This window comes from Ursus americanus, chromosome 8, assembly GCF_024610735.1.
Source record: "Ursus americanus isolate L20-20 chromosome 8, mUrsAme1.1.p, whole genome shotgun sequence".
NCBI lineage: Eukaryota > Metazoa > Chordata > Mammalia > Carnivora > Ursidae > Ursus > Ursus americanus.
In genome coordinates this window covers 52268131-52280894 of record NC_142134.1, presented here as the reverse complement: position 1 = coordinate 52280894, position 12764 = coordinate 52268131, and the positions used below count along the sequence as shown (strand labels likewise).

Below are 12764 nucleotides of genomic sequence, written 5' to 3'. Positions count from 1 at the left end.
AGAGAGCACAAGCAGGATAAGTGGCAGGCAGATGGAGAGGGAGAAGCAGGCTCCCCACAGAGCAGGGAGAGCCTGATGTGGGTCATGATCCCAGGACCCTGGGAACATGACCTGAACCAAAGACAGTCGCCCAACCAACTGAGCCACCCAGGTGCCCCCAAAAAATTTACTTTTAAGTTTGTACATTTTCGTACTTGATCTTTATATGTGGCAAGGCAAGGTACATTCTATCCCTATATAATAGACACCCGCTGACTCCTAGATACTACATAAGACCAATATTAAATGATCTTTAGATCACAAATGAGGAGGGAATAAAGTAATTACACAAACTGTACAGAAAATTCCCAGAGAACATGTTGCCCCCAAGTTATGTTATTGCTAAAGAAGAGTATATTAAAAATTCTAAAACTCAAACCCACTAAAAAGCAAATGACCGAACAAACAAAACAAAACCAGTCTGGGATCATAATTACCTGGAAGCCAATGGTTTGTAGTTCATTGTGCAGCCCATCCAGGACACGTCGCCCATCAAAGATAAAGGCTGGCTTCAGCATTTTTTTATGAATGCGTTCGTAATCCAGTTCCTATAAAGACGGAACCAAAAAAAACAATTAGAACATATACATGAACACATACTCAACCCCAAATGATATCAGAATACTTCTAAAATTTTCTTTAATATGACTTTTGTCACCTCACCTTAAACATGTCCCACTCTGTGCAAATAACCACAGCATGGGCGCCATCACAGGCTTCGTATGGGTCCTTGGAAATGGTCACGAGCCGGGACACTATAACAACAACAGCCACAAGAAATTGGCCATAAGAAAGGAGTTATTTGAAATTATGCTCTTTAATACTAGGATTGCAGGCAGAGTTGAGGGTCTGACAGAAATGGAATGGTCTGGTTGAAGTAAGAAAGAGAGTCATGGTGGGTGCCTGGAGCACCTGAGCCCTGCCCTAGCAGCATCTCCTTGGAACCTCTGGGCTTTTTAGAATACGTTGGAAAAACCATTAGACTAACCCACAGCCAATCACTTCAACTCAAAGTTGATGGAACAATGTCTAAGAGTTTAATTTTAGAGAAATGAGGCTGAAAAGAGGGCCTACCAATGATAAAAATGGAACAACCATGGAAGCAGCACAAATATCTATCAATAGATGAATGGATAAAGATGTTTTATATATTTATATATATATAAATATTCCATTGTATATGTATATACACAATGGACTATTACTCAGCCATAAAAAAGAATTAAACTTTGCCATTTGCAATGACATGGATGCAGTTAGAGAGTATAATGCTAAGTGAAATAAGTCAGTCAGAGAAACAAATACCATATGATTTCACTCATGTGGAATTTAAGAAACAAAACAAACAAACAAAGGAAAATAAAAAAGAGAGAGAGAGAGAAACAAACTTTTTTAAAAAAGATTTATTTATTTATTTATTTATTTGAGAGAGAGAGAGAACAAGCAGTGGGGAGGGGCAGAGGGAGAAGCAGACTCCCCGACGAGCAGGGAGCCCAACTCGGGGCTTGATCCCAGGACCTGAGCCAAAGACAGATGCTTTACCGACTGAGCCACCCAGGTGCCCCCAAGAAACAGACTTAACTATAGAGAACAAACTGATGGTTACCAGAGGGGAGGGGGTGGGGGATGGGTGAAACAGGTAATGTGGATTAAAGAGTACACGTATCATGAGGAGCACTGAGTAACGTATAGAACTGTTGTATCACGATACTGTAAACCAGAAACTAATATAATAAACTAATATAATACTGTATGTTAACTATACTGGTATTAAAACTTTTTTTAAATGCAGCATTTCATTAAAACACACACACACAAAGACAGAACAACCAAAGGTTTCTAGAGAACAAACAGGTTTTAGGGCCTGTACTCAAAGTGATTCATGAGGCTCAAAGCCTTACCTTGGTCATCCTGGGAAACTCCTGGGTGAGAAAGATCCACAACTATTTGTTCCCTTGGTACTTTTGGATCATATATATGGAGATGTGCACCTTCATCCATCAAATATTTGCTGATATATATACTAGAAGATTCTCTGAAGGAAAAAAAAATCAGTATTGCTAAGCTTTGAAATAGCATATATTCTAATACCTAGGAGTTTATAGAGGTAAGATTCTATTTCTTGTGAGGATACAGATGTTCACTTTATTTTTATTCTTTATTCTATATATATGTATATATTTCACATACACACATCCACCATTAAAAATCAAAATGAGATGAGGAGTCAGTACTCGTAAAGGGGTTGAAATATTTTAAAGCACCGATACCTTGTATCACCGGTGTCCTTTTTGAATGCAAATCCCAAAATAGCTATCTTCTTATCCGTTACAGTATTAAACAAACTGTCTATAATCCGCGAAGCAAACCTCCTTCTCTGGTAGTCATTCATATCGATAACCTGAAATCACACATACAATTATGCAATGTTGCAGGTACAGTTGTGCAGTTAAAAGAGGTGCGGCCTGTGCCATATACTGCTCACAGTTCATAGTACAATTGTATGAACACCAGCCTCATAAAGACGCAGGAGGCAAAGACTAACCAACCTCTTTAGTATCTATTGATTAAAAAAAAAAAGAATTAGCACCCCACGACTTAAAGCCATCATGAAAATTTTCATTTGGCTTAACTTTCCATGCACCAATCTGGGATGCAATGGATGTGAAGATGGGGAGCACAGCTAAGTTTCAACCCCATGAGAAATCTAGCTATAAAAACGGCCTAAAAAGGTAAATAGGAAACAAGTGTTCTCCTTAGGCAACTTCTCCAAACCCTGTGGAAGTAAAGCTGTAAGCAATCAAATCCCAAATCACCCCCTCATATGCTTCCCTCTCACCCCTCACCAGTGAGTAGAAAGTGGACAGAAAACAGAACAATGCACAGAGTTTTAGCTGCCTCTGGATGAACCATTATACCACTTACCCTTGGCAAACTGGTTGTTTTTTGAGAGAGAGAACGTGTGCAGGGAGGGGGAAAGAGAGAGAGAGAGAGAGAGAATCTTAAGCAGGCTCAATGCCATCTTAGGACCTTGAGATCATGGCCTGAGCTGAAATCAAGAGTTGGACGCTTAACCAACTGAGCCACCCAGGTGCCCCTCCCTTGGCAAAGTTTTTAAATAGATATTATAAAAGAGGATTACCTAATCCTTTACTCTCCTAAGAGTTTATAAACAAGACTTTCTATTGGTGACCAGATGAATATAAGGAAAGAGACTGGTTTTTACTTTTTTTTTTTTTTTAAGTCTCTGATTCCTAGGGGCTGTCTCAGAATCCGAGAGTTCGGGAAATGAGCCCAAAACGTTGGAAAATCAAACCTTTATCTGCATTTTTGCCATGATGGACAGGAAGGTAAAGTCATCTTGCTGGATTGAGTGAAACAAACTTTTACATTGTACATTTTTCTTTAAAATGTGGGCTTTCTTATATCCTCACCCACTGCTGAAATCTAAAAAACTATAAACTTGAAGAAAAATTTTTGGCTGAGACCTTGGACAAATTATTTAACATCTCTAAGACTCAGTTTCTTCACCTATAAATGGGGGATAAAATTATTGATGAGAACTAAACGAAATACTACACGCAGAGTACCTAGAACAGAGCCTGGTGCAGAGAAAGCACTCAATTAATGTTAACTCTCGTTTCAATTTGGGAAGGGTCTCTGATTTTAGCTCTGTGAATCTCAAAAGGACGAAACAGATATCAACACACCCAAGCCACTTGAAAGCATTACAATACAGGTTCTTCTTTATTTTTATTTTCTTTTTTTTAATTTACTTTTTATTTTTTGAAGATTTTATTTTATTTATTTGACAGAGACAGCCAGCGAGAGAGGGAACACAAGCAGGGGGAATGGGAGAGGAAGAAGCAGGCTCCCAGCGGAGGAGCCCGATGCGGGGCTCGATCCCAGAACACCGGAATCATGCCCTGAGCCAAAGGCAGACGCTTAAGGACTACGTCACCCAGGCGCCCCTTGTTTTGATTTTCTGCTGTTCAAGATAGAAAAGAGTTACAATTTTTTCTTTTTTTAAAATATTCTTTTATTTATTTATTTATTTATTTTAAAAGATTTTATTTATTTGAGAGAAAGAGTAAGCAAAAGAGAGAGAATGAGCAGGGGGACAGGGAGAAGCAGGCTCTCTGCTGAACAGGGAACCAGATGCGGGGATCAATCCCAGGATCCTGGGACCATGACCTGAGCTGAAGGCAGATGTCCAACAGACTGAGCCACCAGGCACCCCAGAAAAGAGTTATAATTTTTTAAAATATTTATTCATTTATTTTAAGAGAGAGTGAGCGAGAGTGCAGGGGTGGGGAGGGACAGAGGAAGAGGGAGAGAGAATCTCAAGCAGAATCCATGCTGAGTGTGGAGCCTGAGGTGGGGCTCAGTCCCAAACCAAGAGTTGGATACTTAACCAAGTGCCCGAAAAGAGTTATAATTAATAATAACAGTTCTCGGGGTGTCTGGGTAGCGCAGTCAGTTAAGCATCTGACTCTTGATTTCAGCTCAGGTCATGATCTCAGAGTCACGAGATCAAGCCCCGTGTGGGGCTCCGGGCTGAGTGTGGAGTTTGCTTAAGATTTTCTCTCCCTCCGCCCCTCCCCCCCCCAAAGAATAATAGCTCTTGCTTTACTCTGGGAGCAAATGTTATAAAACTGGAAGAAACATGGTTTACCAGAAATTTCCATCAGAGTTCATGAACAAAAAAGACAAATTAAAAACACAGAAGCCTAATAAATCAATCTAAAATATTGAATATAATAACAGTTGAGTTCCTGGAATAAACAAATAAATCCTACCAAAAACATTTTACAGACAAAGGGTGACATGTTTTAATTAGAAGTTAATCAAAAGTTGCTGACTATAAAGATTTATACCTGCTGCCAATAACGAGCGACTTCAGGCAAATTCAGAGCCTCACAGAGATAAACCAAGTTCAGAACATCTTTCTGAAAGCAGCTTCCACCAAAACCTGAAGAAAAAAGTGACAATATTTTCATTTAAGAACCACGACTGAATCATGGGACAAATCTGTCATACTAAATTTGAGGTCCTATGGTAGAATTTTTTTCTAAGTAAACTCCATACTACACGTGGGGCTTGAACTCACAACCCGGAAATCAAGAGTCACATACTCTACTGAGCGTGCCAGCCAGATGGCCCTGTGCTAGGCGTTTTTTGTTTTGTTTTGTTTTTAAGAGAGAGGAGAAGGGTGGGAGAGTCAGAGGGAGAGGGAGAGAGAGAATCTTAAGCAGGCTCCATGCCCAGTGCGGATCTCACAACCCTGAGATCACAACCTGAGCAGACCAAGGGTCACAACCAACTGAGCCACACAGGTGCACCCCTAGGATTTTTAACAATAAAATTCAGATGTTGGAAATTTAGTGTGTTTAGAGATGGTGTGAAATCTTGAGGTAAATAATAAACTCCATAAATAATTTCCAGACAATCTTCTAGTTAATGTTTTATTATGGCTACATTTTCTATTTTATTTCTCATTCATCTAGTATCACTGCCCCACATCTCTTTCTTTAGCACAGGGCTAGTAAACTTTTATGGGACAAATTGTAAATATTTTAGCCCTCGTGGGCCACACGGTCTCTGGCACAACTATTTAACTCTGCCTTTGTAGCTCAAAAGCAGTCAGACAATATGTAATAAAATAGCCATGGCTAAGTGTAGTCTTTAATTCCTATCACCTATTTCACTCATCCCCCACCCAACTCCCCTCTGGGAACCCTCAGAATGTTCTCTATAGTTAAGAGTCTGTTTCTTGGTTTATCAATTTTCTCCTCCGTTTGTTTCTTAAATTCCACATATGAACGAAATCATATGGTATTTGTCTTTCTCTGACTGACTGCAATTAGCGTTATACTCTCTAGATCCATTCTTGTTGCAAATAGCAACATTTCTTTCTTTTTTATGGCCAAGTAATATCCCACTGTGTACATACACCACATCTTCTTATCCATTCATCTGTCAGTGGACACTCGGGCTGCCTCCATATCTTGGCTCTTGTAAATGACGCTCAAAAAATAAACACAGGTGTGCGCATATCTTCTCAAATTAGAGTTTTTGTCTTCTTTGGGTAAATACCCAGTAGTGGAACTACTGGATCATATTGTAATTCTATGTTGAATTTTTTTTTTTAAAAGATTTATTTATTTATTTATTAGACAGAGACAGCCAGCGAGAGAGGGAACACAAGCAGGGGGAGTGGGAGAGGAAGAAGCAGGCTCCTAGTGGAAGAGCCCGATGTGGGGCTCGATCCTGGAACACCAGGATCACGCCCTGAGCCGAAGGCAGACGCTTAACAACTGCGCCACCCAGGCGCCTCTCTGTGTTGAATTTTTGAGGAACCTCCATACTGTTTTCCACAGTGCACCAGTTTGCATTCCCACCAACACTGCATGAGTTTTCCCTTTTCTCCACATCCTTATGAACACTTGTTGTTTTTTATGTTTTTGATTTTAGCCATTCTGAAAGGTGTGGGGTGATATCTTATTGCGGTTTTGATTTGCATTTCCCTGATGATGAGTGATGTTGAGTCTTTTCATGTGTCTGTTGGCCACCTGCATGTCTTCTTTGGAGAAATATTTGTTCATGTCTTCTACCCCCAACCTTTTTTAAAGCTCCACACCCAAAATGGGGCTTGAACTCATGACCCAGAGATCAGAATTTCATGCTCTACAGACTGAGCCAGGCGGGTGCCCCGTATCCCTTTTTTATTGGGTTATTTAGTTTTTTGAGTGTTGAGTTATATAAATTCTTTATATATTTTGGATACTGTTTATCAGATATGTCACTTGCAAATACCTTCTCCCATTCAGTAGGTTGTATTTTAGTTTTGTTGATACACAATCATTTTGTGTTGCCTTTTTTTTTTTAAAGTAATCTCTACCCCTAATGTGAGGCTCAAACTCATGACCCCAAGACCAAGAGTTGCATGCTCTACCAGCTGAGCCAGCCAGGAATCCCTGTTCTTATTTTTGTGTGTTTAAAGGCACTTTTATTTAATCTATATTGTTGATTCATTGACATAAAACTCACAGCCAACAGCACTATTACTCGGGCCTGAATAAAGCCTATCTAACCACACGTACTTTGTCTGAGAGGCACACATCCCAGCCTCCTGGCACTTCACAACACCAGGTAGCACTAGCACATCACACACAATATGCCTGGGGGCCATTTAAAAAAGTGAAATCACCAACGAAAAGTACAAAAATGTAAAAAATGTGACACTAAATAGACCACAAAGAGCCCTTGTTCAAAGAATGGGAGCTGAAACAAGAAAACAAGAGCACTGCCCGATGCAGCTTCAGTGGAGAATGTTGGTGTTGCGTGACTCAAATTTTTTGCTGCTCTGTGTGTGTCTGCAAATGACCGTGAAAGCACTCTGAACACTGATTTGGGGATTACAAATAAATTTTAGCAAGGAGGATAATTCATAGGTATAGAACTGGCAAGTAATGAGGACCAACTGTATTTCACCAAGGCCACATTTCCAAAAAGTATGTTAGTAGGCAAAGCGAGTGATAGGGAATCTTCTTCCTGTTTGCTTCAGGAAGGTATTGAGTTATTTCCTACGTGGTCTCCTGAACTTATTCTTCCTAAATGTTCTAACTAAATATTAATCAATCCTCCTAACACAGTGAACTATGTTTATCTTACTAATCCAGTAATTATTAAAACAATGTAAGTTTAACTATTGCTTCACTTGGAAAGTTCTTGACAGGTTGAAGGTTACATGTATCATGGAATCATTACTGTAAGGGCATTAAGTTATACAAAGACTTTCTTAAAGTTAGAGACTTAGCTAAAGGAACCTACTTTATGTACAGAAAAATTTCAATTTACCAACACTGGCTTTCAGAAACTTATTTCCAATTCTCTGGTCCATTCCAATGGCTGTTGCCACTTCTTCTACATCGGCCCCTGTTGCCTCACAGAGGGCGCTTATGGAGTTAATGCTGCTGATCCTCTGGGCCAGAAAAGCATTTGCTGCCTTTGGGGGGGGGAAGGAAGGAAAAGTATGATGAGTTAAAATAGCGATTTTCTATGTCTGGATTATATTTCATTGCGTTGATACAAATTACTGAGGGAGATATAAGTTACTGTTGGGCTCAATTTGAGGAGGCTACGGATGTGTTGGTAAAGGAAAATGTTTTAAATTAGAGAAGAAAGATGATTAAGAATGGGATTAAAAATAGAAAGAGTGATTTTAAAAACTATTTTCTTTTTAAAGATTTATTTACTTGAGAGAGAGAGGAAGCAAGCAAGCACAGTGGTGGGGGAGGGAGAGAGTCTTAAGCAGACTCCCCACTGAGTGCAGAGACTGACACAGGGCTGGATCCCACGACCCTGAGACCATGACCTGGGCTGAAATCAAGAGTCCGACGCTCAACCAACTGAGCCACTCAGGCACCCCATTAAAAACTACTATTTTAATGCACCCTCCATTTTATGTTACATTTTATTAAAAATTGAGAATTTTCCATATTTGATTTCCCTCGTGAAAATTACTTCATAATGGACAAGAATATGATGTTCTAAATACTAATATTAAGAAAGTACCTGTGTGGCTTATCAGGCTTAAGAGAAAAAAGTTCTTAGTTTTAAATTTAATGGAGGGTTGAATGCTATGTACCAACCAGTTTGGAAAGTTCTGAAGACCAAGTATTAGTGGTGAGGATCTTCTCTCTGGGAACCCAATGCTCGTACACAGCACACAGGGCCTGCACAGCTCTCTGGCCCTCTGGGGTTTCATCCCCTCCAATCAGGACTCTGTCTGGATTCTTTAGGTCCTTGATGGCCGTTCCTTCCGCCAAGAACTCAGGGTTGGACAGCACCTAGAATTCCAATGCAAACCAAAGTTTTATTTTATTTATTCATTTTAAAAAATATTTTATTTATTCATTTGACAGAGATAGAGACAGCCAGCAAGAGCGGGAACACAAGCAGGGGGAGTGGGAGAGGAAGAAACAGGCTTCCATCGGAGGAGCCCAACGTGGGGCTCGATCCCAGAACGCCAGGATCATGCCCTGAGCCTAAGGCAGATGCTTAACGACTGAGCCACCCAGGCGCCCCAAGAATTCCAACGCAAACCAAAGTTTTAAACTTAGAATTAACCGTGGGCAAACTATAAAGTATCAATATTTATATAAGAATCAGGTTCCAACACTTCCTTTGTTTATACCTGTAAATTCAAGTTGGGTTTTGTGTTTGCATCAAATATTCGACGAATACTTTCTGCTGCCCGCACTGGAACTGTGCTTTTCTCAGTCACAATTTTGTACCCGTGTGAGTTTTGCACAATGCGTCTGGCACAAGCCTCGATATACTTCAGATCTGCTGCGCGGCCTTTCCCCATTCCGTAAGTTTTTGTTGGCGTGTTCACCTGATGAAAGCATATGGGATTATGAACAAATAGTATTGAGAGACTCAGTGATTTCAAGATGAACCCGGAACCGTCAAGTAACTAGTTAAGCAGGAAGTTAACTATCATCATTAGCTTTAATTTAACCCCCTATTAGTTTCATGGAAATAATACATTTTATAAATAAAATCCTCAGACAGAACAGCCAGAAGCATCTGGGGAACTCATTCAACCAATTTTTGTTGAGAAGCTACTGTATAGCGACAGATACCAGGGCAGGCAGGTTCCAAACTAAGCCCTGGAGATACAAAGATGAACGCACTGTTCTTGTCCTAGAGGAGTTCACAGTCTGAAATAAAATGTAAGTTTTCTTTCCTCCTTTTTTATAGACCTGAATCAATAGCTTTTCAAAAATATTTGCAATATCATTCACAAATGCTTTCTCAGCTCATTAAAGCTAGACATCATCTAGCATCTTTAGGACTCATAATAGTATGCAGACGGCTATCAAATAGAAAGAAAAATAAATTCTAAGTTCAGAGTCTAGGCATTACTTTTGTAATAGTAACAACCAAAATTCAACTGGACAGCTCTATACTAATTAATGATGTGGCTTGATACCAACAGATTACTATCCAAATACAATGAAACTTTTATATAGAAAAGAATCCATTAAAACTCACACAGCAAAATACTTACAGAAATAAATACAAGATCGGCTTCTTTAATGGCATCATCAATATTGGTAGAAAAAAACAGATTTTTTCCTCGACAGGATTCTACCACTTCTTTTAGTCCTGGCTAAATAGAAAAAAGAAAAAGAGTTCTATATGCAGTTTACCAGTCATATGAGATAACCTAATAGTATAGAATTACTCTTGTTAAAGGAGAAAGTTACATTACAATTTAAAGGTCTAGACTTGCTCTCAAATAACATCTTTGTAGAAAAATCTAAGATCATACACCAAAGGCCAAAAGTGTACATTATGTAACAATACTAAATAGAGCAAGACTGACTTTGCCACAATAAAAGCACCAGCTTGTTTTAATGTGTCATTGTTTACCACGTGCCTGATTGTTTCCTAAGAGTTAACAATTAACTGAGTATCAATACAATTATCAGAAAATTCAAGGTCTTCTGTGATTTCAAGCAAACATTTGATTTTGCATCATCATCATGAATGCAGGTTTTTACCCCCAAGAATTCAAGTCATACAACTGGTTGTCAATCAGTCAACATTTCCCCTATGCAGACATAAATACATATTTTTTCTAAGTCCTAATGTAAGAAACAGTTTTACTGAAAATTTTTTTTACTTTTCCCATACAGTAACAGGAAATAGAGCTATGTTAAGAATACTGAGCTGTACAAAACCACCTAATAAGTATTCTTGCCAAAAAAAGGAAGGAAGGAAGGAAGGAAGGAAGGAAGGAAGGAAGGAAGGAAGGAAGGAAAGAAGGAAGGACGGAGGGAGGGAGGGAGGGAGGGAGGGAAGGAAGGAAGGAAGGAAGGAAGGAAGGAAGGAAGGAAGGAAGGGGAAAAAAAAAATCAGATCTAAATCTTCTTAGATCAGTCCAATCAGCAAAACCCAGACTGAGAATTTCTATACGATAAACAACCTGGTTTCTTCAACAAATAAACTGAAGAGAAAAACAGAGAGAAAGAGAGATTAAAATACTATGGCCTTAAAAGACACAAGTGATACAAATCTATTGCAGTTTATGGATCTTATTTGGATTCTGATTCAAATAAACTACAGGAAGAAGGACACATAAAAGAATTCTTGATATCAAGAAACTATTCTTAAAATTTGTAGTACTAACAACGGTGACATGCTTACTTTTTTTTTTTTTTTCAGGTTCTATTTATTTAGACAGAGAGAGAGTGCGCAGGAGAGCAAGCAAGCAGGGGGAGGGCCACAGGGAGAGGGAGAGAGAATCTCCAGCAGACTCCATGCAGAGCGCACAGCTGGACACGGGGCTCGATCCCACAACCCTGAGATCATGACCTGAGTGGAAATCAAGAGTTAGCTGCTTAACCAACTGAGCCACCCAGGTGCCCCAGGTGACATGCTTACATTTTAAAAATAATTACTATTTTTTAAAAGATTTTATTTATTTATTTGAAAGAAAGAGAGAGAGAGAGCGCGTACAAGGTGGGGGGGGGACGGGCAGAGGGAGAAGGAGAAACAGACTCCCTGCCGAGCAGGGTGCCCAACGGTCATAGAAACCATTTCTTTGGTTCTAGAAAATGAGAGTAAAATGTTATAGAGTTGGGATTTTGCAGACAAGGCTGAATTTAGTCTTATATATAATTCCCTAATAATCTAAAATAATCTAAAATCAGAGCAATGCAGAATTTATATTAACTAAGCCTTAATAATACCTCAAAACAAACAACTATATTATTCTGTTAAAATCAATAGGATATTTGTAGATCTCCAGAACTGATGCATAAGTAGTTAATAATATAGGTTCTACCTATTATTAAATTCATTATGTAATTATCACAATTAGTACTAAGAATTTATAGGGTACTTTTTATGGAAGAACTCAAATCCTTTCACAGGGTGAAATTATCTTTCATTTTATTCAGAAAAAGTAAAGCAAATTATCCATTTTGCTTTTTAAAAAGTAGCTATTAAATTGTTACAAAGTTAACAAAAAAAAAGCAGTGACTATTCAAGAAATATGGTAATACAAAATAAAATGTTTTCGTTGTTAAATGTTAACACTTTCTACTATACTATTTCCTGAGTAAACACTTAAGTATCTCGTCACCATATTTTGTCTGATGGTCATTACTAGTTCCTTTTCTGGCTGTAAAAACAACTATTTTTTTATTCATATACTTGTGGCCCATAAAATATAAACATATTGAATTAGAAAGAGCCACAATAAACACAAGCTCATGGACCCTAAGTATATTTAGCTGGGTTTCTACTATGACCCAATAATCATTTAACTTTGTCCTCTCTATTCTGAGATTATTGCTCTGAACCTCCACTGTTTCCAAGTCCTTGACCCAACTTTACCCCTCCTATCTTCTTCAAAATATTTTACCTCCTCCTATCAGACAATTCAAACTGCCAATATGTCAGTCACCTTTCTTCCATGTCCTCCGCAACAAAACTGTCTATACCTTTACCCATTCTTGTTTACTGTCCTCCAGTCTCCAAGGAAGAGGCTTTCAAGGCCAATCCCTCCACTTGTGCTTTTGCTATGTTTCTGGACTTTATTCCATCAATTAGCCCTTCCTTTTTATGCTTTGACCTTTCCTTCTCTATATAATTGGTGACCTTAGTTTTGAACATGCTCGATCCTTCATCAATCACAGAAAAAATAA

General features: G+C 38.8%; 1 protein-coding gene across 1 annotated transcript in view; it reads right to left on the bottom strand.

Moving 5' to 3' along the window:
- Positions 1-12764, bottom strand: part of UGDH (UDP-glucose 6-dehydrogenase) — a 29481-nt gene that overhangs the window by 3435 nt on the left and 13282 nt on the right. Inside the window, exons 3-11 of the mRNA XM_045816370.2 lie at positions 10118-10219; positions 9239-9439; positions 8694-8891; positions 7900-8047; positions 4917-5011; positions 2310-2440; positions 1941-2074; positions 703-794; positions 477-587 (exon numbers count right to left, since the gene is read on the bottom strand). Coding sequence (XP_045672326.1) covers positions 477-587; positions 703-794; positions 1941-2074; positions 2310-2440; positions 4917-5011; positions 7900-8047; positions 8694-8891; positions 9239-9439; positions 10118-10219 — 1212 coding nt within the window. The remainder of the gene's footprint in view (positions 1-476; positions 588-702; positions 795-1940; positions 2075-2309; positions 2441-4916; positions 5012-7899; positions 8048-8693; positions 8892-9238; positions 9440-10117; positions 10220-12764) is intronic.